Source organism: Macaca thibetana, chromosome 14, assembly GCF_024542745.1.
Source record: "Macaca thibetana thibetana isolate TM-01 chromosome 14, ASM2454274v1, whole genome shotgun sequence".
Classification (NCBI taxonomy): Eukaryota; Metazoa; Chordata; class Mammalia; order Primates; family Cercopithecidae; genus Macaca; species Macaca thibetana.
Genome location: NC_065591.1, coordinates 108,625,440 through 108,647,405, shown reverse-complemented (window position 1 = coordinate 108,647,405; position 21,966 = coordinate 108,625,440). Strand labels below are relative to the sequence as shown.

The 21,966-nt window shown below is 41.2% G+C and overlaps 3 protein-coding genes across 10 annotated transcripts in view; 2 read left to right on the top strand and 1 right to left on the bottom strand.

Annotated features, from left to right (window-relative positions):
• PAFAH1B2 (platelet activating factor acetylhydrolase 1b catalytic subunit 2) overlaps nt 1-21,966 on the bottom strand; it is a 1,197,441-nt gene that overhangs the window by 266,387 nt on the left and 909,088 nt on the right. The gene's annotated exons all lie outside the window — the stretch shown is intronic.
• Nucleotides 1-21,966, top strand: part of BUD13 (BUD13 homolog) — a 367,265-nt gene that overhangs the window by 206,676 nt on the left and 138,623 nt on the right. The gene's annotated exons all lie outside the window — the stretch shown is intronic.
• The window catches only part of SIK3 (SIK family kinase 3), a 304,186-nt gene that overhangs the window by 237,960 nt on the left and 44,260 nt on the right, over nt 1-21,966 (top strand). For all 8 annotated transcript variants that reach the window (XM_050758978.1, XM_050758980.1, XM_050758977.1 and 5 more), the window contains 2 exons: nt 10,838-10,962; nt 11,753-11,876. In XM_050758978.1, the coding sequence (XP_050614935.1) occupies nt 10,838-10,962; nt 11,753-11,876 (249 nt within the window). The remainder of the gene's footprint in view (nt 1-10,837; nt 10,963-11,752; nt 11,877-21,966) is intronic.

The window sequence follows — 21,966 nt, the reverse complement described above, 5'->3', positions numbered from 1 at the left end:
CATTACTCAAGAGTTTTGCTCCGAGTGATGCTATTTATATTGAATATAATGTGTAGTGGGTCCATCCTTAAACAATATAGTTTTGCTTGTTTTGAATGATACATGAATAGAATCGTATTGATTATATTATTTTTTGTCTGTTTCATCCAACAGTCTGTGAGATTTATCCATGTTGTTTGTATAGCTGTGATTTATTCAGTTTTATTTCTACATAGTATTCCATGATATGAATATACCACAAGTTATTTTTCCATTGTACCTATTAATAGCTATTTTAAAAGCAAAAGCCCCTATTGCTTTCAATTTGGGGCACTTACTAACAGCTGCAACGAACATTCCTAAACATTTATCCTGGTATACTCTTAAACATTAATGTGTATTCTTAAACATTTAAGAGTATAAACTGAGAAGTGAAATTGCTGGGTCCTATGGTTTGTGTTTTTAGTTTTTATTTGGTAATGCTGAACTGTTTCCAGGAGGTGTGAGAGTTCCACTTGCTCCATGTCCTCTCCAGTGCTTATTATTATCTACTTTTAAATTTTTGCCCGTCTGGCAACTGTGTAATGATTATCTTGTTGTGGTTTTAATTTTTTATTGTTTCTCTTTAATAATAAGATTGAGCTTCTTTGTGTCTCTTGGCCGTTTTTTGTCAATTGTCAATATTCTTTTGCTCATTTTTCTACTGGATTTTCTATTGGTCTTGTTGATTTATAGGAGTTTGCTTCTTTTTGGTAGTCTGGATACAAGTCCTTTGTTTTTTTTTTTTTTTTTTTAAATGATTGATTGGTTGGTTGGTTGGTTTTTGAGATAGGGTCTCACTGTGTCACCCAGGCTGCAGTGCAGTGGCATGATCACAGCTCACAGCAGTCTTGATTTCCCAGACTCAAGCAATCCTCTTGCCTCAGCCTCCCGAGTAGCTGGGACCCCAGGCATACACCACTATGCCTGGCTAATTTATGTTTAGTTTTTGTAGATATGAGGTCTCCGTATATTTGCCCAGGCTGGTCTTAAACTGCTGAGCTCAAGCAGTCCTTCTGTCTTGGCCTCCCAAAATGCTGGGATTACAGGAGTAAGCCACCACGCCCAGCCGAGTCCTTTATTTTATATGTTACAAATATCCTCCCTCACTTTGTGGTTTCTCACTTCATTCTCTTTAACGTGTGTATAAATTTTGGCATAATTTTAATGTAACCAAGTTTACCACTTTTCTCTTTATGATTAGCACTTTTTGTTTCTTGTTTGAGAAATTCTTCCATCCCCTGAGGCCATAAAGATCTCTCCTTTTTTTTGTTTTAATAAAAACTTCATAGTTTTACCTTTCACATTAGGGCTATAATCCACCTGGAATTAATTTGGGATAGAGTGTGAGGTAGGCAGCCTATGTAATTGTTTTCCATATGAATAACCAATTGTTCCTGTGCCACTTATTGAGAAATTTATCCTTTTCCCATTGATACACACTGTCTGCCATTCTTTTCCATGCGTGTTTTTAAAAGAAACTTGACGCAGTATTCCTGAAGCATCACGTGTCTTTGGGAATTAACATAAGCAGAGCAAAGGGTGGCAGTCAGTAATAAAATGAAAAACAGTAAACTGTAATAACTAAGGAGTTTGCAAGATTTTTGTTTTTTGTTTTTTTTTGAGACCATGTTTTGCTCTTGTCACCCGGACTAGAGTGCAGTGGTGCAATTTTGGCTCTGGCGCAACCCTCCGCCTCCTGGGTTCAAGCGATTCTCCTGCCTCAGCCTCCCGAGTAGCTGGGATTTCAGGTGCCAACCACCACACCTGGCTAATTTTTGTATTTTTAGTAGAGACAGGGTTTTGCCAAGTTGGCCAGGCTGGTCTTGAACTCCTGACCTCAGGTGATCGCCCACCTTGGCCTCCCAAAGTGCTGGGATTACAGGTGTGAGCCACACTGCCTCGCAGATTTGCAAATTTCAATAAAAACAATTATGGGATGTACATGAACTTAAACATAAACACATACATGATGCTGAAAGTACAATGTGGGCCTGGACTTTGAGGGCACTGAGAACTGACATTATAGGCTGGATCTGGTTCGTACTAACTTTTCTTTAACCTTTGTACTTGGGAATGTTACTTAACTTCTGAACCTCACATCTCAGGCATAAAACAAAAATAATGCTCATCTCAATGAGGTAATAAATACAAGGTGCTCTAGCACAGCACTCAACAGAGAGTCCTTTGAAAAACATCTGTTTAATACTCCACAGTGCAGCACAAATAGGAAAAGTGTTGCACTGAAGAGATGAGTCAAGGACAGTCCAGTTCCAGGTCTTCCTGGGATACCGGGCTCCAGGGCTCTTGCCACTCACCTGCATGGCCACGACTTTCATTTCTAAGTACCCTCAATGTATTTGTATATAACTTAGGATTTGTATCTATTGGTTGTCATCAATCTTGGTAAGAAATGCCTAATTTTATTCACAGCTTGACATTTTAGATAACTCTGAATGGATCTGAATTATATTTGTAGTGCATTTCTGTGACTTAGGCTGTCTTTACAACAAACAAATAAACAAAAATTCTGAGGGGAAAATGATACCATATCTCATCGGGAGTAATTATGTCATCATTTGTTTTCCCTCCGATCAAAGTTACATAACACTTGAATGAGATGAATATGGATGCTGTAAGCCACCTTTTTCTTCTGTGGAATGCTTTTCTCCTCTCTGTTTCCTTGTTACATTTTCCTGACTTTTTTCCTTTAACCACACTTTCTCTCTCCTTTTTGCTGCATCCTCTTTCTATTCTTCCACCGAGGGAATGGGAAGTACCTCTGAGTGTTTTCGAAGCTTTAATTCTCATCCTTTCCTTTTCTCAACTTTTTTTTCAAAAATATTTTATCCATTTATTACTATAATTCAGTTTCTCAGAATATCTTCACTTAAATTTCTGATCACCTTCTCAAAGTCAGGACATAAAGAAAAAGTAATTTTTTTTCTTCCCAAACTTCCCAACTTCTGCTTTGCTTAAGTCTGTCATCTGCTCAGACACTTCAGGGCCATATTCTCTACTACTTCTTTCTCATCCCATGTATTCTGTTTGTTATCGAGTACTGTCCACTCTTTTCAAAACCTCTTTTGAATTGTATTTCTCATTTTCACTATCTCACCTGATCACAGCCTTCAATATTCATCTCACACCTAACCTAATCTTGCTTTCTAGTTTATTTTACCACATCACCTGCCTGCTCCAGAAGTTCTGGCAACTCTTTATTGCCTGTAAGAGTGGCTCTCAAACCTCTTCAGAAAGAACTGTGTTTTACTGTTCCTTTATATTCACACCAAAAGCGCAAGTGACAAAAGGAAATATAGATAAATTGGACCTCATCAACATTTAAAACTTTTGTGCATCAAAGGACATCATCAAGATAATGAAAATCCACAGAATGGGAGAAAATATTTGCAAATCATATATCTAATAAGAGATTTGTATACAGAATGTATAAGGAACACTCACAACTCAATAATAAGATAACCCAATTTTAAACTGTGCAAAAGATTTTAATAGACATTTCTCCAAAGCAGATATACAAGTGACTGAAAAGCACACAAAAAGATGCCCAACCTTATGGCCATCAGGGAAATGTAAATGAAAACCACAGTAAGATACCATTTCACATCTACTGGGATAGCTGAATTAACAATTTATTAAGTAATAATAATAAAGACAATAAGTGTTGGCAAAGATGTGGAGAAATTGGAATCCTGTATATTGCTGGTAGGGATGTATAACGGTACAGCCACTTTGGATAGCAGTCTGGATCCTTCCTAAAAAGTTAAACAGAGTTACCATATGACCCAGCAGTTCCACTCCCGGGTACGTATCCAAGAGAAATGAAACCATATGGCCACACAGAAACTCACATAAATGTTCATAGCAGTATTATTTGTAGTCACTGCAAAATGGAAACAACCTGAATGTTCACCAGCCGATGAATGGATACATGAAATGTGGAATGTCCATACCGTGGATGTTATTCAGCAGTAAAATAGACTGAAGTGCTGACACATGCAACAACATGGATGAACCTCCAAAACATTATGCTCAGCGAAAGAAGCCAAACACTAAAGCTTATATATTGTATGAATCCATTTATGTGAAATGTTCAAGATAGACAAGTCCATAGAGACAGAAAGTAGAAAGCCTAGGGCTGGGCAATTGGTGAGAGACTTGAAGGGTGTTGTGGAGTAACTCCTAATTAGTACAGGGTTTCTTTTTGGGGTGATGAAAATGTTCTAAAATTTCTTCTTTGGTTTTTCACTGTCTTTTCCTTACATGGTGGAAAATGTTCTAAAATTGATTGTGGTAATGGTTGCACAACTCTGTGACTGTACTTAAAGCCACTGAGCATTACACTTTAAATGGGTGAATTGTATGGAATATGAAATATAAGAAATACGTTATGGTCAGGTGCAGTGGCTCATGCCTGCAATCCCAGTACTTTGGGAGGCCCAGGTGAGAGGATCATTTGAGCTCAGAAGTTTGAGACCAGCCTGGGCAACATAGCGAGACCCTGTCTCTATTTTATTCTATATTTTAAAATTTAAAAATTAGAAAGAAAAAAGAAAGAACATTTTATAAGAGAATATTTTATGAGAGACTTATAAAAGAGACATTAAGAATATGAAGTAATATATTTCATATTCCTTATCTCAAGGCTGTAGGGAAAAAACAATTTAAATAAAAGCAGTAAATGAGTGGAGCATGGAGAGTGTCATGAGCCAAAGGTTATAATAAATTCATAATCACATTTTGTATCTGAAGTCTAATAAAATTCTTAAATGTGGGGGAAAAAAGAAGGAAAGAAAAAATAGTAACAGTTCACAGGACCAAGTCCGAGGTCTTCATTCTGTCATTTGAAGCTGTATTTTATCTGGCCTGATGCTACTGTGTTTCTTGCCATATGCCCCTACAAACCCTTTATTGTACCCAGGGCAGTGTCTTGCTTGTCACTTGAACTTAGCAAGTTAATTCTAAGTGTTCTGCCCTTGCCGTGCTCCCTCCTGACTGCCATTCAGAGCACCCTTTCCACCTTCCTTCATTGCCTCTCCAGATCCTGGCCATTCAACCCAGTTCTGCTTCCTTTGAGCCTTTCCCTAGAACTATCTTTTATGCCTTTGGTTTGTTAGAAGAACGAACACATTGCTATACCCATTGGAAGGGTTCCATAAATACATGTTACATAGAGTAAAGGAAATGGAGGAACTTATTTAGAGACTTATAAAAGAGACATTAAGAATAAGAAGCTTTAGTAAATAATGAAAGACATTGTGAATTAGAACAGCTCCAGAGCCAAAATAAGATGAACAAGCCCATTAAATAGAAATGGTTTTCTAGGTTCAAGTTCAGATCAAACTTAAGCTCTAAAGCTTTTCTTGGCTTGGTGCAGTGGCTGTTGCTTGTAATCCTGGCACTTAGGAAGGCCTAGGCGGGAGGATCACTTGAGCCCAGGAATTTGAGACCAGCCTGGACAACACAGCAAGACCCCCATCACTACAAATTTTTTTTTTTAAATAGCTAGGCATGGTGGTATTTGCCCATAGTCCCAGCTATTTAGGAGGCTGAGGCAGGAAGATGGCTTGAGCCCAGGAGTTACAGGCTTCAGTGAGCTCTGATTGTGCCACTGCACTCCCGCCTGGGAAACAGAGCAAGACTCCATCTCAAAAAAAAAACAAAAAAAAGTTTTCCTTTACCTTTTTCTTTGGCATTTCTGACTTAAGCCAGTGAGAATTCTTCCTCATTCTTTTTTACTCATTGCTTGAATTGTTGTTACGAGAATTTTTTTCCTCCAACTTGGATGATCTTTCAGTTTTTTTCCAGTCGTTTATACATGTAGATAACTAAAAACAGCAAAACTCTTAGTGATTCTGTTCCATGTCTATCTGTTCCCCACCTCCATTTCCTACCACACACCCCAGCATTCCCCTAGTACATTGCTAAACTATCAACAAAACCTAAAATAGACTAGTTTGTTTTAACTGTATTTTTTCCTTCCATTCCTCTTAAAATGTGTAGCAAAATGTCCCCAAAGGTAAGCAACTAAGAGAGTGAAGAGGAGGTATTCTCCCATCCCAGTTATTCAGTCCCAGAAGTATTGATTGGAAGGCACTGAATTTTCAAAATGACTTCCAGATTTAGTACATGGTAATAATTTGAGGCTTTCCCACATGGATAATTTAAATGTTCAGAAAATAAGTTATGTTATAGCTGAATGGGCAGCAAATTAGCCAGAATTTTAACTTACAAGATGCCTAGCAGTAGTGAAGATTAATGTGAAATACTAGTAAACAGCCACTGCTAGGGAAGAGAAGACAGCCATATGCTTTCAATGAAATCGTCAATTTATAATAATATGTATATTGAAAAGGGAAAGTGGATCAGATCCTGTTAGGTTTGGTACCTTAAAGAAAGAATTAGGATACCGCAGGCTCAGTAACTAAAGGACTCTGCCCATAATTGGGGGGTAAAAGGTGTCTTGTAGGCAGGGAATAGCAAGATTTTGCTTGAATGTACACCTTAGAGTTGGGAGTAACAATACTTGGAATGACTATAGGAGCCCTCTCGACAGGTTTCTGAGACTAGAGGATTTTGTTTGGTGCATAATAGGAGATGAGAGCAAGCCAGTAGTATTTGGTTGTTGTTGAATCTTACAGAAATCTTGCGTTTGGTCGTTGGGTCTAGCTGTTGAAGCCAGCTGTTTGGATGTAACATAGTGGAAGCAGGTGCTTCTGCAGATGTGGCCCTCTCTAGTTGTCTGGCCCTAATATTCATTCTCATATACTGATTTCTCTCATAAAATCCTTGTAACTATTAGCAGTCTAAGCCTGCAGACATTGCTGAAACTGGTTCCCTTTGATATTGTTTTCTTTGTAACAGTTTCCTGTTTTGTAGATAGAATAACAAGCTCACGCTATGAGGTTTGTGCCTTCACCTCCCTGGCAAAGTAAAATGCCAGAAAGGTTACTAAACATTAGTGGTTCAAAATGAGAAATCTGTACATGTTATCTGCTTATAGGAAAATTTAAATTCAGCTGGTTTAAATTCATTGCTTAGCCTGTTGCATGCTCCGTTGAAAACACAAACAAAAAACTCCATGATTCTTCTAGAATTTGTTATCCAGTCATTCCAGTGCCAGAATCCATCAGGCAGAACAGAAATATTCGCATTTCTCCTCTGCACTGTGGAGAAGAGGAAGGCTGATCATGGAAAAGGACCTGGTGAAGGTTTTTGCAAACCTAAGGATCTTTTTTCTATCTTTTATTTTTGCAAACTTAAGGAACTTCTTTCTGGATAATTCCCAGAGACATCAACTTTGCTGAATCTCAGTTGCTGGGATTTTTAGCAACCTGTAGCCACTCTGCTAAGAAAAAAATCTTAACAGTGACCAGTGTGTGCGACTTTAATTTGTAAGTGAAAGTTGCAGTGTTTCTCTTTTTTTTTTTTTTTTTTTTTTTTTTTGAGATGGAGTCTTGCTCTGTCGCCCAGGCTGGAGTGCGGTGGTGCAATCTCCACTCACTGCAAGCTCCGCCTCCCGGGTTCACGCCATTCTCCTGCCTCAGCCTCCTGTGTGGCTGGGACTACAGGCACCCGCCACCGCGCCCGGCTAATTTTTGTATTTTTAGTAGAGACGGGGTTTCACCGTGTTAGCCAGGATGGTCTCGATCTCCTGACCTCGTGATCCGCCCATCTTGGCCTCCCAAAGTGCTGGGATTACAGGCGTGAGCCACCGCGCCCGGCCAAGTTACAGTGTTTCAAAAGTTGTAGGTTAGTTGTAGAGTGTTAAATGCAGTTTCGTTCATAGTCAACATTAAGTGCCCACTGTGTTAAACACTGTTAGATACTGTGAAAGAGAGAAGAATAAGGTGTCCTTAAGGAACTAGAGAGAAAGGGTGGATCTTTACGAGAGAGTGTTTTTCAGGAGCTAGAAGAATACATTATATATGTATTCAAATAATAAAGGGAAAGTACAAACAGAGTAGATAGGGGACTTTTCTTGTAGGGGATCCAGGAGGACTTCACAGAAGAAGTATTATTTATTTCTATTAATGAATGAGAGTATTCATCTTCTCATAGAAGAAGCTATAATGATTCTATTTGTGGTCCTGACTGCCACACCCCTTATGATCATTAAGTTAATTTTAGAACCTTGGGAGGGACAGCTAGGAGGCAGAGGCTCTCGTTGCTGGCCAGCTGCCATTGTCAGTTTGAGAAGTCTCCAGTAGTCAGGAGGTGACGAGAGGATTGGCCCAGTGATTTTATTGCAGTTTAATTGCGTGACGCTTTCTTGAGTCTCTGCTATATATTAGAACCACTGTGTAGTGACTAGGATAAATAAAACGATATCTCCTCCATTTACTAATTAGTGGAGGGTATGAACGCACAATACAATTAAGTATAATATAAGGCAGAGGCCGGGCACAGTGGCCCACACTTGTAATCCCAGCACTTTGGGAGGCCAAGTGGGTGGATCACCTGAGGTTGGGAGTTCAAGACCAGCCTGACCAACATGGAGAAACCCCGTTTATACTAAAAATACAAAAATTAGCCAGGCGTGGTGGCACATACCTGTAATCCCAGCTACTTGGGAGGCTGAGGCAGGAGAATCGCTTGAACCTGGGAGGTGGAGGTTGCGGTGAGCCAAGATCGCGCCATTGTACTCTAGCCTGGGCAACAAGAGTGAAACTCCATCTCAAAAAAAAAAAAAATATATATATATATATGGCAGAGCACTAATGGGATGTAGAGGCATAAGCAAAAGGCTGTGGAAGCACAGAGGAGGAGGCCATTGACATGGTGTTTTCTGGTTTAAATCAGTTAAGCCTTCATACAGGAAGTCATATTTGACCGGGCCTTGAAAATGAGTGATACATTAAAGATGGAAAAGAAAGGAAAAGGCATGGCACAGAGAGGAAATAGCATATGGAAGGCACGTAAACACAGGATGTGAATAGTCTAGTGACTAGCATGGCCAGGGATAAATAGGAAAGATGGGATGGAGCTGGGTTGTGAAGAACCTTAAATGATGGTGCTGAGATGAAGACTGTTCTGTAAGCAGAAGGGAGCCAGCCCGTGTTTTTGAGCGAGGAGGTAACAGGATCTGGTTTGTGTAACTTTGTGCTATGAAAGGATGGCTTAGGGGAAAATGAAATAGACAGGAAGTAAGCAGTAGCATCAGTCTAACCTAGGGATGATAAGAGTATGAACTGCAGGGGTAGAAGAGGAAATAGAAAAGAGGAGGTGGATTCAAGACACACGGAGTTGAAGCAGTAAGAGTTTTATTACCAGCTTGAAATGGGAAACAAGAGGGAGAAAGGACTTGAAGACGACTCCAGTGTTTCTGGTAACACAGGTGGTGATGTCACTAATGAGGGTAGAAGCACTGAAAGCGCAGGTATGACTTTGGAAAATGGTGGGTTTGAGGTATTTCTTCCCAAGCAAGTATTGGGGATTCATGCCAGGAACTTAAAGAGTGGTACCAGGGCCAGACGTATAAATTTGGGGAATTATCCCCAAACAAATGCTGGTAGAAGTGGTGAGATTAAAAGAGTTAGCCCTGAGAAAACATAGAGCAAGGAGAGGCAGTTTATTAAAATCAGCAGAGCCTGCTGAAAAACCCCTTCTGTAGAAGGTAGAAAGAAGGAAAGCAAATAGCAAAAGGAGAGTTGTCAACAGGAGTAAAACCAGAAAAGAGGGACGAGTTTCAGAGAGTAGATGGGTGCTTAACATTTTCAGATGCTGGGATTGCAGGGAGCATAGTGTCCCTGGGGCGTGAGGGATTTCTAGCCTGTCACGTGGGTATACATACATACATAAAAGCATTTCTACACCAAAGCCTCAATCCTTTGGCCGGCCATCCTTGCTCATTGTCTTACTGTAGCTCCCAAAGACTCATCCCTGCTGCCTCCCATCTGCTGCCTCTTATAGCAGTAGAAGAGAGAGAGAAGAAGGGAGGGAAATTGAAGCACAAGGAAAGTTAAAATGTAAGCATTCTTGCTTCAGTTTGTAAATAAGTTGCATATTCTTCCTTTTGAATAAACTACTTAATTATAATAATGTCACTTTTTCTAATTTTTAAATGGTCATAGATGTGTTTGTCATAAGAAGTAAAAATAACATAAAAATTCTGGGTCCAGCTGAGTAGGCTTACATGTGTTTCCTGATTCTAATGTGATCTTAACATCATCCAGTTTCATTTGCATTTATTTATTTATTTATTTATTTATTTATTTATTTATTTTGAGACAGTCTCACTCTGTCGCCAGGCTGGAGTGCAGTGGCACCATCTCGGCTCACTGCAACCTCCACCTCCTGAGTTCAAGCAATTCCCCTGCCTCAGCCTCCCGAGTAGCTAGGACTACAGGTGCACACCACTACACCCGGCTAATTTTTTGTATTTTAGTAGAGACGGGGTTTCACCATGTTGGTCAGGATGATCTCCTGACCTCATGATCTGCCCACCTCGGCCTCCCAAAGTGATGGGATTACAGGCATGAGCCACCGCACCCGGCCTCATTTGCATTCTTAAAAGAACAAGTACCACTCGCTTTATTCTGCCTCGGTTTACAAAGGGAGCAGTACTATTTCTGCTGACATAAACTGATCATGTTTGTCTTTGTATTTCAGCTCATCTGTATCTTTGTTTCACTATTATTGTTTTAAGTGTCTAGCTATGTGGTTTCTAAATGTTCTCTTTTTGCATTTAATATTCAGACTTAATGATTGGGAATCTTTAGTAACTAGAGACTAGTGTTTGCTCAGTTACAATAAAAAGGTTAACAATAATATGAATTATGTCCATTTGCCTTTCTAGATTTTGGTTTCAGTAACCTCTTCACTCCTGGGCAGCTGCTGAAGACCTGGTGTGGCAGCCCTCCCTATGCTGCACCTGAACTCTTTGAAGGAAAAGAATATGATGGGCCCAAAGTGGACATCTGGGTAAGGAATTGCCTTCGCTTACACCCCACAGCATTAGCTACCCTTGGTTGATGACAGCTGTTCGCATGCTGAAGGATACATAATCATGCACATGAATTGAGATCCTGGTCACCTGTTCTTTCAAGTCCCAATTCCTGTGCAAAGTCTTTTTTTTTTTTGGAAACAGTCTCACTCTGTCACCCAGGCTGCAGAACAGCAGCACGATCTTGGCTCACTGCAACCTCTACCTCGCAGGTTCAAGTGATTCTCCTGCCTCAGCCTCCCAAGTAGCTGGGATGACAGGCACATGCCACCACACTTGGCTAATTTTTGTATTTTTAGTAGAGACAGGGTTTCACCATGTTGGCCAGGCTAGTCTCAAACTCCTGACCTCAGGTGATCCTCCCGCCTTGGCCTCCCAAAGTGCTGGGATTATAGGGATGAGCCACTGCACCCTGCCTACTTGTGCAAAGTCTTTTCTCCAATACTTACCTTGTGGACTGAGCCACAGATTTCAAATTTCCCCTTTGCATCCCCAAGGGTCAGCTTGGAGGCCCTTGCCAAGAACAGAGATTCTTTCTACTGTGACCATTTACCTTATCCCTGGAGAATGAGTACTGAGAAAAATTTGGATGTTACCCTAAATTAATGCCTAGAAGCAAAGAAAATTGTTAACTGTTCTAAGATAGAAGAAGAAGTTTGTTCCGTAATCGTATGCATGACTCACCATCATCTGTATACACACACTACGGTGGTCATGTTTGTTTCCCCTGATGCGATTAATTGTACATCCTGTCTGTTTGGGATGCAGAGCCTTGGAGTTGTCCTCTATGTGCTTGTGTGCGGTGCCCTGCCGTTTGATGGAAGCACACTGCAGAACCTGCGGGCCCGCGTGCTGAGTGGAAAGTTCCGCATCCCATTTTTTATGTCCACAGGTAAGGGAGTCGCTAGCACCCAGCTATGAATGAGTTCATGAAAGTTAGACCCACTGAGGAGTTATCCCAGGAATTTAGCGATGGAGTATAAATGCCCCACTTACAATCTTTTTTAACTCCAGCTTGCTGACCTGATGCCTCCAGGAGGCAAGGTTCTGGCATCAGATAGCCCTGCCTGGGTTTGGATCTGGGCCCTAAGTCTGTCTCAGCTTTAGTTTCCTCATCTATACATTGGCTGAGAGTTTTGTGAGGGCTGCTATTACTGTAAGGATTAAATGAGATAATGTATGTGAAGATTCAGTAGGCCCATGGCATAGCAGTAATGCAATAAATGTTTTTGTTTCACTTCTGTCTTTCTACCCTTTTCCAGGATATTTCCACTTATTGGGTTCTCATTGCAATGTGGTTTTAAATGCCAAGGATAAAGTAGGCTTTGCATCTTAGTCTTGCCACTGCTTCATTTCCTACTTCTGTGCTCTTTGTCCTTCAGAATCAAATTTTTAAAAATTTATTTAATAAGTGGGCAGTAAGGTAGGCAGGTCTTGGAAAAATTTAACACTGAAAATAGATACAAGATACGCAGAATTAACAGCATTTTATCACCATTTATTTGCACATAAGAAGGGAACATTTTAGAGACAATGCAAAAAGCCATTAGTTTTGCTTAATCATCTGTTTTCATCTTAAGGAAGAACATATGTCTACTGGGTTGACAACAAAGTAGAAGCCCATGGTAATTGCACTTGGAGTAGATTTAACTTGTCTCCTTCCAACTGATAACTTCATAGTATAGAAGATGATGCTAAATGTTGTGAGAAAAGTAAAATAGAGAAGGAGTTAGGATAGTGGTTGGTGGAGGAAGTGACCTTTCAGCAAAGCCTGAAAGAAGGTGAGGGTGAATGCTGTACAGTCCGGGGAAGAGCACCCCCCCGGCTGTTGAGGGATCAGCGCAGAGGCCGAGGGCAGGGAGCATGGCTGCATGGGAAGGAACGGGAAGGAGGCCTGCGTCCCTGGAAGGAAGGAGCGATGAGAGATGAGGAAGAGAGATGAGGTCAGAGAGGTAAGAGGAAACTTAATTTTAGGGCCTAGTTAGTGTAAAGACTTTAGATTTTCGTCTGACTGAAGTGTACAGGATTGGAGGGTTTTGACAGGCGTGATGTAATCTGACTTTTGTTTTTTCCAAATTTTATGATGAAAAATTTCAAACATACAAAAATGCTGAAAAATTTTGCAGTGACTTTTGCTTAAAAAAGATCACTTTGGCTGCTGTGTTGCCAGTAGGCTGAAAGGTACAAAGGCTGAAGGAGGGACACCATTTAGGAGGAGACTTTTACAGTAGTCCAGATGAGAGATATTGGTGGCTGGTTCCCAGTCTGGGGTATCAAGGTAGAGATGGTAGGAAGTGATCAGATTCAAGAGATGCTACATACCATGTGTGGCAGCCACTGTTCAAAGCACTTCGCAAGCATTAACTCAATTATTTTAACAACCTATGAGATACATAAGATTATTGTCTCTGTTTTACTGGTGATAAAACTGAAGCCAGGAGAGATTAGGCAATTTTCCCAAGATAACACAGCTTCCAAGTGACTGAAGTAGAATTTGAACCCAGGTAGTTTGGCTCCAGTAACATTTAGTGTTAGATTCGATATGAAAGAAAGACTCCAGAGTTTCTGTCCTGAGCAACTGGAAGGATGGATTTACTGCTAACTGAGATGGGAATGACTGGAGAATAATACTTACATTTTGGAGAGATGTTTTAGACATGTCATGTTTGAGGTGCACATTAGACATCAGAGTTGAGATATTGAATAGGCAGTTGCATTTAGGAGAGAGATCTGGGTTGGGGATGTATGTTTGGAATCCCCAGTGTATAGATAATAGTTAAAGCCATGAGATGAGCTCAGTTTTTAGAGAGTGGTTACAGAGAAGAGAAGAGGTCCACGGATTAAACTCTGGAACATACCGATATTTAGAGAACAGGCAGGTGAAGAGGGATCATGAGAGTTGCTGGTGAGGTAAGCCAGAGGGCCTGCTGTCCTAGGAGACAAGTGAACAAACGTTCCCAGGAGGAGGGAGGAGGGAGTAAGGAGCTGTGGGGGTCAGTGCTGCTGCCAAGTCAGGTAAGAGGACCGAGAACTGAATGTTGCATTTAGAAATGTGGAGATCATGAATGATTTTGTTTCTTTTTTATCCCCCCACACCCTCGCCTTCCTAGATCATTAATGATTCTGAAGTACACTTTTGGCAGAGGAACAGGAGCGAAAGCTTAATCACGTGGTTGCAACAAAAAAGGAATAGAAGGAAAATAGACAAAGGAAGTAGACACACTCTTTCCAGTTTACTATAAAAGGAAGCAGAGAAGTGATCCAGTATTGCTCTGCCCAGGGTCACCAGTGATCTCATTATTGATCAACTGCATATCCTTAGTCTTTTTCTTAATCACTGCCCAGCAGTGATTAACACTTCACCTCTCCCCTTCCTCCCTCTCTCCCTTCCTCCCTCCCTCCCTCCCTCCCTTCTTTCCTTTTTTGAGACTGGGTCTTGCTCTGTTGCTCAGGTTGGAGTGCAGTAGTGTGATCATGGCTCATACCACACACCACTACGCCTAATTTTTTTTTTTTTTTTTTGTGGTAGAGATGGAGTTTTGCCATGTTTTCCAGGCTGGTCTCAAACTCCTGAGGTCAGGTGATCTGCCTGCCTTAATCTCCCAAAGTGCTGGGACTACTGGTGTGAGCTACTGCACCCTGCCTCTTTAGTTATATTTTAGAGCACTTTTACATTCACAGCAATATTGAGTGGAAGGTACACAGTTTCCATGTACCCTCTGTGCTGTCCTGCCTACCTCCCCTGCCGGCCCCTGTCATTATCAGATGTGCCCCACCAGAGTGGTACATTTGTTAACAATCAATGAACATGCATGGACACATTATCACCCAAAGTCCGTAGCTTACATTAGGGTTTTCTCTCAGTGTTATACATTCTGTGGGTTTTGACAAATGTATAGTGACATGTTTTCACCACTATAATATCATATAAAATTGTTTCACTTCCCCCCAAATCCTCTGTGCTCTGCCTGTTTATCCATTTCTCCCTAACCCCCTGCAACCACTGATCCTTTCACTGTCTCCACAAGTTTTTCCTTTTCCAGAATGTCATATGGTTGGAAACATACAGCATGTAGCCTTTTCAGATGGGTGTTTTTCAAATAGTAATATGTAATAAGGTTCCTCCATGTCTCTTCATGACTTGAGAGCCGGTTTCTTTTTAGCACTGAATAATATTTCATTGCCTGGGTGTACCACCCTTTATCCTTTCACCTACTGATGACATCTTGGTTGCTTCCAAATTTTGACAGTTATGAATAAAGCTACTGTAACATCCTTGTGCAGGTTTTTGTGTGGACAGAAATTTTTAACTCATTTGGGTAAATACTAAGGAGCACAGTTCCTAGATCATATGGTAAGAACATGGATAGTTTTATAGGAAACTGCCAAACTGTCTTCCAAAGTGGCTATGCTATTTTGCATTCCTGCCAGCAGTGAGAGAGCTTCTGCTGCACCACATCCTTGTCAGCGTTTGGTGGTGTCAGCATTTTGGATTTTGGCCACTCTAATAGGTATATAGTGGTGCTTCATTGTTATTTTCATTTATAATTCTCTAATGATGTATGAGGATGAGCATCTTTTCTTATGCTTATTGCCATCTCCGTATCTTTGTTGAGGTGTCTCTTCAGGTCTTTTGGTCATTTTAAAATTCAGGTTGTTTATTTTCTTATTGTTGAGTCACTCATTACATTTTAAAACACTTTTTCTCATTGCTTCTGAGACGCCGTATTCTCCAGTTTTCCTCCTGTCCTCTGGGAACACCTTCTCGGTCTTCTCTGCCAGACGTATTTTTCTCTGCTCATCCTTTAGATCTTTTCATCTTTACAGGATCTTTCTGGAGCCATCTTATTTACTGCCATAGCTTCATTGATCACTGTGGTGATCAGTCCTCAATTAACTTTTTGGCCTGGACCTCTCCTCTTGGATCTAGGGCTACATATCCAAGTATTTGCTAACCATTGTCTTCACTTTCATGTCTTGAAGTCAGATCAATGGAGACATCTTCAGAAATGAACTTAACTTCTCCCTCCCTAGATTTGCTCTATTCTGTATTTGCTGCCTTAGTGAATAGCATCACCATCTGACCAAGGCCAACACAAGCCTCGATGCTTTCTCTCTCACCATTGCCACAGCTGATCAGTTACCAAATCCTGTCGATTCAACCCTCCATTCCTGTAGCCACTTCTTTTTTTTTTTTTTTTTTTTTTTTTTTTTTGAGGCGGAGTCTCGCTCTGTCCCCCAGGCTGGAGTGCAGTGGCCGGATCTCAGCTCACTGCAAGCTCCGCCTCCTGGGTTCACGCCATTCTCCTGCCTCAGCCTCCCGAGTAGCTGGGACTACAGGCGCCCGCCACCTCGCCCGGCTAGTTTTTTGTATTTTTTAGTAGAGACGGGGTTTCACCGTGTTAGCCAGGATAGTCTCGATCTCCTGACCTCGTGATCCACCCGTCTCGGCCTCCCAAAGTGCTGAGATTACAGGCTTGAGCCACCGTGCCCGGCCTCCTGTAGCCACTTCTAAGACCATATTATCATCTTCCCTTGCCTCAATTAAACAGTAGCCGATTATATGGATTCCTGGCTCCAGTCTTATCCCCCTCTACCCCATTGTCAACTTTGCTACATGAGTAATCTTTCCAGAACACAAACATAAAAATAAATAAAACATACCACACACACACATACACATACGCTCTCTCTCTCTTACTTAAACATACAAATCTGATTATATCGTTTTCTAGCCTGAAACTTTTCAGTGGTTTACCATTGCCTCTAAGGTAAAGTTTACTCCATAAGGTGGCAAAGCATTGACTTACAAACATTTTTGGCTATGATAAAAAAAAAAGTACATTTTATACTGTGACCCAGAACACACATATATAGATACAAATGAACAAAAGATTTGTTTGCTTGATGTTAGAGATGGGGTCTTGCTATTTTGTCCAGGCTGAACTTGAACTCCTGGACTCAGGTGACCCTCCTGCCTCAGTCTCCCAAGTAGCTGGGACTAGAGGCATATACAACCCTGGCTGACAACAAAATACTTTTTTTTTTTTTTTTGAAACAGAGTCTCGCTCTGTCGCCCAGGCTGGAGTGCAGTGATGTGATCATAGCTTGCTGCAACCTCCAGTTCCTGGGCTCAGGCAGTCCTCCCACCTCAGCCTCCCAAGTAGCTGGGACTAGAGGCAAGCAACATCATGCTTGCCTCTAATTTAAAAAAACTTTTTTTTTTTTTTTTTGAGACAGAGTCTCGCTCTGTCGCCCAGGCTGGAGTGCAGTGGCTGATCTCAGCTCACTGCAAGCTCTGCCTCCTGGGTTCACGCCATTCTCCTGCCTCAGCCTCCCGAGTAGCTGGGACTACAGGCGCCCGCCACCACACCTGGCTAATTTTTTTGTATTTTCAGTAGAGACGGGGTTTCACCGTGTTAGCCAGGATGATCTCGATCTCCTGACCTTGTGATCCGCCTGCCTTGGCCTCCCAAAGTGCTGGGATTACAGGCTTGAGCCACTGCGCCCGGCCAAAAATTTTTTATAGAGATGGAGTCTCACTCTGTTGACCAAGCTAATCTTGAATTCCTAGCCTTAAGCGATCCTCCCTCCTTGACCTCCATGAGCCACTGCGCCCAGCCAACAAACAATTTTTTTAAAAAGAAAAACTTAGACCTTACTATGTACAGTGTATTCCAATATATTTTATTCTATTCCATGTTTTAAAAAATGCTGATTTTGACTTACTAAATTGATCTCCTGTCTGCTGTTTCAGAAACGATGACATAGAAATACCTTTCTAACCTGACTCCTGCCTAGCTCTTCAGCCCCAGCTCCCACTCTCCCACCAGTCACCCTAATTTTCTTCTCGTTCCGTGAACAAGTTCCTTTTTCTGGAGCATGTCCCACTGCCGAGAATATATCTTCCTTATCCCACCCCACTCCACCCACTCCTATATTGTAGAATTTAGAATAAAAAAATTAGATGGGATAGAAATGAGAATCTAGATAATTTCTATTCACTCTTCATGTCTCTAAACTTTTTCTTATCATGGTGCTTACCAAGCTTTATATTGCAATTACTTCTTTCATTGTATGTCTTCCACACCAGACTGAACTTAGTGAAAGTACAGACGAAACATGTCTTTTTCACAACTGTCGATAACCTACCATAGGATCTGGTATGTAGTAGGACTTAGTAAATATTAAATCTGAATCAGAATCACCCTGCCCCCAGTGGCATTCATTTACATTTAGAATAAAATTCAAGGAGTCATTATTATTATGGTCTACAAGGCACAGCTGTCATTGCCCCTTCTTTGGTCTCATTTCCTATAACTGTTCACCTCCGGTTCTGAGCTCCAGTCACAGCGCCTTCCTTGCTGTTTCTCAGTCTTGCCAAACACATACATTCCCCTCAGAGAGTAGTCACAGGTCCCCTCGGAGAGGTCTGTTCTGGCTACCCTTACCATTCTCTTTCTGTAATTCTGCTTTTTCTTCATAGCACTTAGCACTACCTCACATTACTTTATTGTCTCCTCACCTCCCATCACCACTTGACCATAATAAGCATTTGGTTTTTGTTTACTGCTGTGTTCCCAGGGCTTTGGACGGTGCCTGAGTTCTAGTAGGCACTCAGTAAATATTTGTTGAATGAATTAATGCATAGGGTTGTTAGAATGCTGACTCCAAAACCTCCTCTAGAGAGTACAGTCTTATCCACATCATGATATCAGTAGTAATATCAAGAAATTACATTTGTTTAGGGCTTTTGAGTTTATAAAATAATTTCTCTTTTTAATGGTTTTATTTTTTGAGACAGTATCTCACTCTGTCACCCAGGCTGGAGTGCAGTGGCGTGATCTTGGCTCACTGCAGCCTCCGCCTCCCGGACCCAAGCCATCTTCCCACCTCAGCCTCCTGAGTAGCTTGGACTACAGGCGCACGACACCACACCCAGCTAATTTTTGTAGTTTTTTGTAGAGATAGGATCTTATTATGTTGCCCAGGCTGGTCTTGAACTCCTGGACTCAAGAAGACCGCCCACCTCGGCCTCCTAAAGTTCTGGGATTACAAGTGTGAGCCACTGCACCCAGCCAGTGTCTTTTTAAAAAATATTTCAATTTTTCAATTTTTATATTTTTAGTGACAGGGTCTTACTCTGTCACCCAGGCTAGAGCCTAGTGGTGTGACCATAGCTCACTGCAGCCTCAAACTCCTGGGTTCAAACAGTCCTCCTACCTCAGGCTCCAAAGTAGCTAGGACTACAGGCCTGTGCCACCATGCCAAGCTGAGTTTTTAAAAGATTTTTTGTAGAGATGAGTCTCACTACATTGCCCAGTCTGGTCTTGAACTCTTGGCCTCAAGCAGTCCTCCCACCTTGGCCTCCCAAAGTGTTGGGATTATGGGCAGAAGCCAGCATATGCAGCCTCAATTATTTTCTTTTACTTAATCTAATTTGAGCTACATAACTATATCTTAGAATAGGTAATAGCACATATTTTATCATCTTGCTGATGAAGTTTTGGAAGCTGAAGTTTAGAGAAATGAGTTAACTTGCCAAAACCACACAGGTAATAAGTAACTAAGTCAGTATTCAAATTCAGTGTTTGTTTTACTACACCATACTGTTGCAAAAAGAGCAAGATAAACCACTTCCTTTACTTTTCCAATGTCCACAGTGTTTCCTGTGAGCAACTTGGATGTCTTCTATCCTCCACCCCCACCACCTCACACCATGGCAAGAGATTCTTACTGAACCCTTCCCAGAGCCGGCTTCAGATAGGGGGTCCTAGAAAACAGCTAAGCATGCTGTCAGCCACACTGTCTATTAGTGCTTAGAAATAAACTAACAGTCTAACTGCCTAGAACTATTATTTGTAATATGATGTAAGTTAACTTCAAAGCTTCAAGACTCAGAGAAAGCCAACAGGATTATCCTAAACGTAGTCACTCTTTAGTCCCAGTTAAATAATTCCCTAAGTAGGAATAAAAGTTTTTGTAAGATTAGTACAGAGAATGAGAAACAACCAGTGTAGGAAATGAGTAGATACTTTCTATATTACCAGTATGATCTCTCTGGCCCTTGGTAACATACATGTGCTTGTCTTTGCCGAATGTCATAGGCCTAAATCCCAAGGCCCATCAGAGAATACTTCAAAAGGATAAGGCATAGCAGAAAATGAATTCATCGGTTGTTTAGGCTTTTCTTAGCTTAGACAACCTTCAAGTACCAGAAAATGTCAGGTGAAGGAAGTTTAGAGTCTGTCCCTTAGTCCTTTTTCTGCTTACTCCTCCTGTTTCTGGGCACAGTTGTATCTCGGTAGATCTGGAGCATAGTCTTCTGATGGAGGCAAGTACTGGCTGCTTTTCAGCCCATCAGCCCAACTGCTGTTGCTGTATTACAGGAGATAGTGTGGTTGAGGGAAGTCCTTAAGCACGAGATCCTTCCTTTTCTCAGCTGTTGTCATAAGCTTGAGCTAAGTTTATCTGTTTTTGTTCCTGAAGGATCTAGAAACTCCAGCAGAGTTGGTATAGTGTTCTAAATGACCACTTGGAAGACCAGAGGACAAAGGCTCTACCATTTAGCTTCTTCTAGCCAAGTTGAATTCCAGAGCAGCTACATACAGCTGTGTGGGTGGGAGGCCATGCTCTGCAAATGGATATGGTTAGCTCAAGAATTCTAAGCTGCTCTCTATTGTCAGTAATGTGTGGAATGAAGTATCCTCACAATTAGTGGATATTTCTATGCCTGGTCTTGTTTGTTTGATACAAGTTTCCTTTCATAGGCATCCTGAGATGTACTAAAGACATATATTTTCAAGTTGGAATGACAGTGGTATACATTTAAAAGAGGATTTATTTGAGGCTGGGTTGATTTTATGCCACCTAGTTTTTATAATTATGTATGTGTCTTCCTCCTGTCCCCACTAGAATGTAAGCCTCTTGATTATCAGAGCTGTGTTTTACGCATTAATACCTTCCATAAAACCTGACAGCCCCTGGTAGGGCATAGGCATTCAGTAAGTGTTTTTGAATGAAAAACTGAATCTTCACTACTTAACTATGGAATCTTGTATCAGACTTTTGGTTTTTGTTTTGTGTTGTTTTGTTTTGTTTTGTTTGAGACAGATTTTGTTGCCCAGGCTGGAGTGCAGTGGTGCCACCTCAGCTTACTGCAACTTCTGCCTCCTGGGTTCAGGTGATTCTCTTGCCTCAGCCTCCCGGGTAGCTGGGACTACAGGTGCATGCCACCACACCTGGCTAATTTTTGTATTTTTAGTGGAGACGGGGTCTTGTCATGTTGGCCAGGCTGGTCTTGAACTCCTGGCCTCAAGTGATCTGCCCGCCTCAGCTTCCGAGAGTGCTGGGATTACAGACGTGAGCCACCGTGCCCTGCCTAGACTCTTGTATTATATTATTAACATGATCTAAATTATTTATTCATCAAACCGCTTGGTTTTATATACTTTTTTTTTTTTTAATGTAGAGACAAGAATTTCATCATGTTGCCCAGGCTGGTCTTGAACTCCTAGGTTCAAGCAATCCGCCTGGCCCTGCCTCCCAAAATGCTGGGATCATAGGCGTGAGCCATTACGCCCAACCATGGTTTTATGTAGTTTTATTATATGAGTTATTGTGAACGTGACCAATTCAAATAACTTTTAGGTGTAAAAGGTGTTTTGATCTACTATAGAGTTTGCTTTCTAGGCCTCAAGTAAAATAAGTTTGATCCAGACCAGTGTTTTTGGATTAAACTTCTCAGAGCATCCCAAAGAACAGTTTGATAAAACCCTGAATCTAAATTAGAGAAGCATTAAAAGTTGAAACTTGCTGTTTTCTTGAGCTATGGTGGAAGGTGAAACCTGGTCTGGCTTCGTGTGCTGGCAAATGTTTCCTCTGACCTCCCCTTCCACCGGTGGATGCAAATAACTTAAATTTTTTGAGGACCAGATTCATTCAATATATATATATTTTTAACAACATACTTAAAGCCGAGT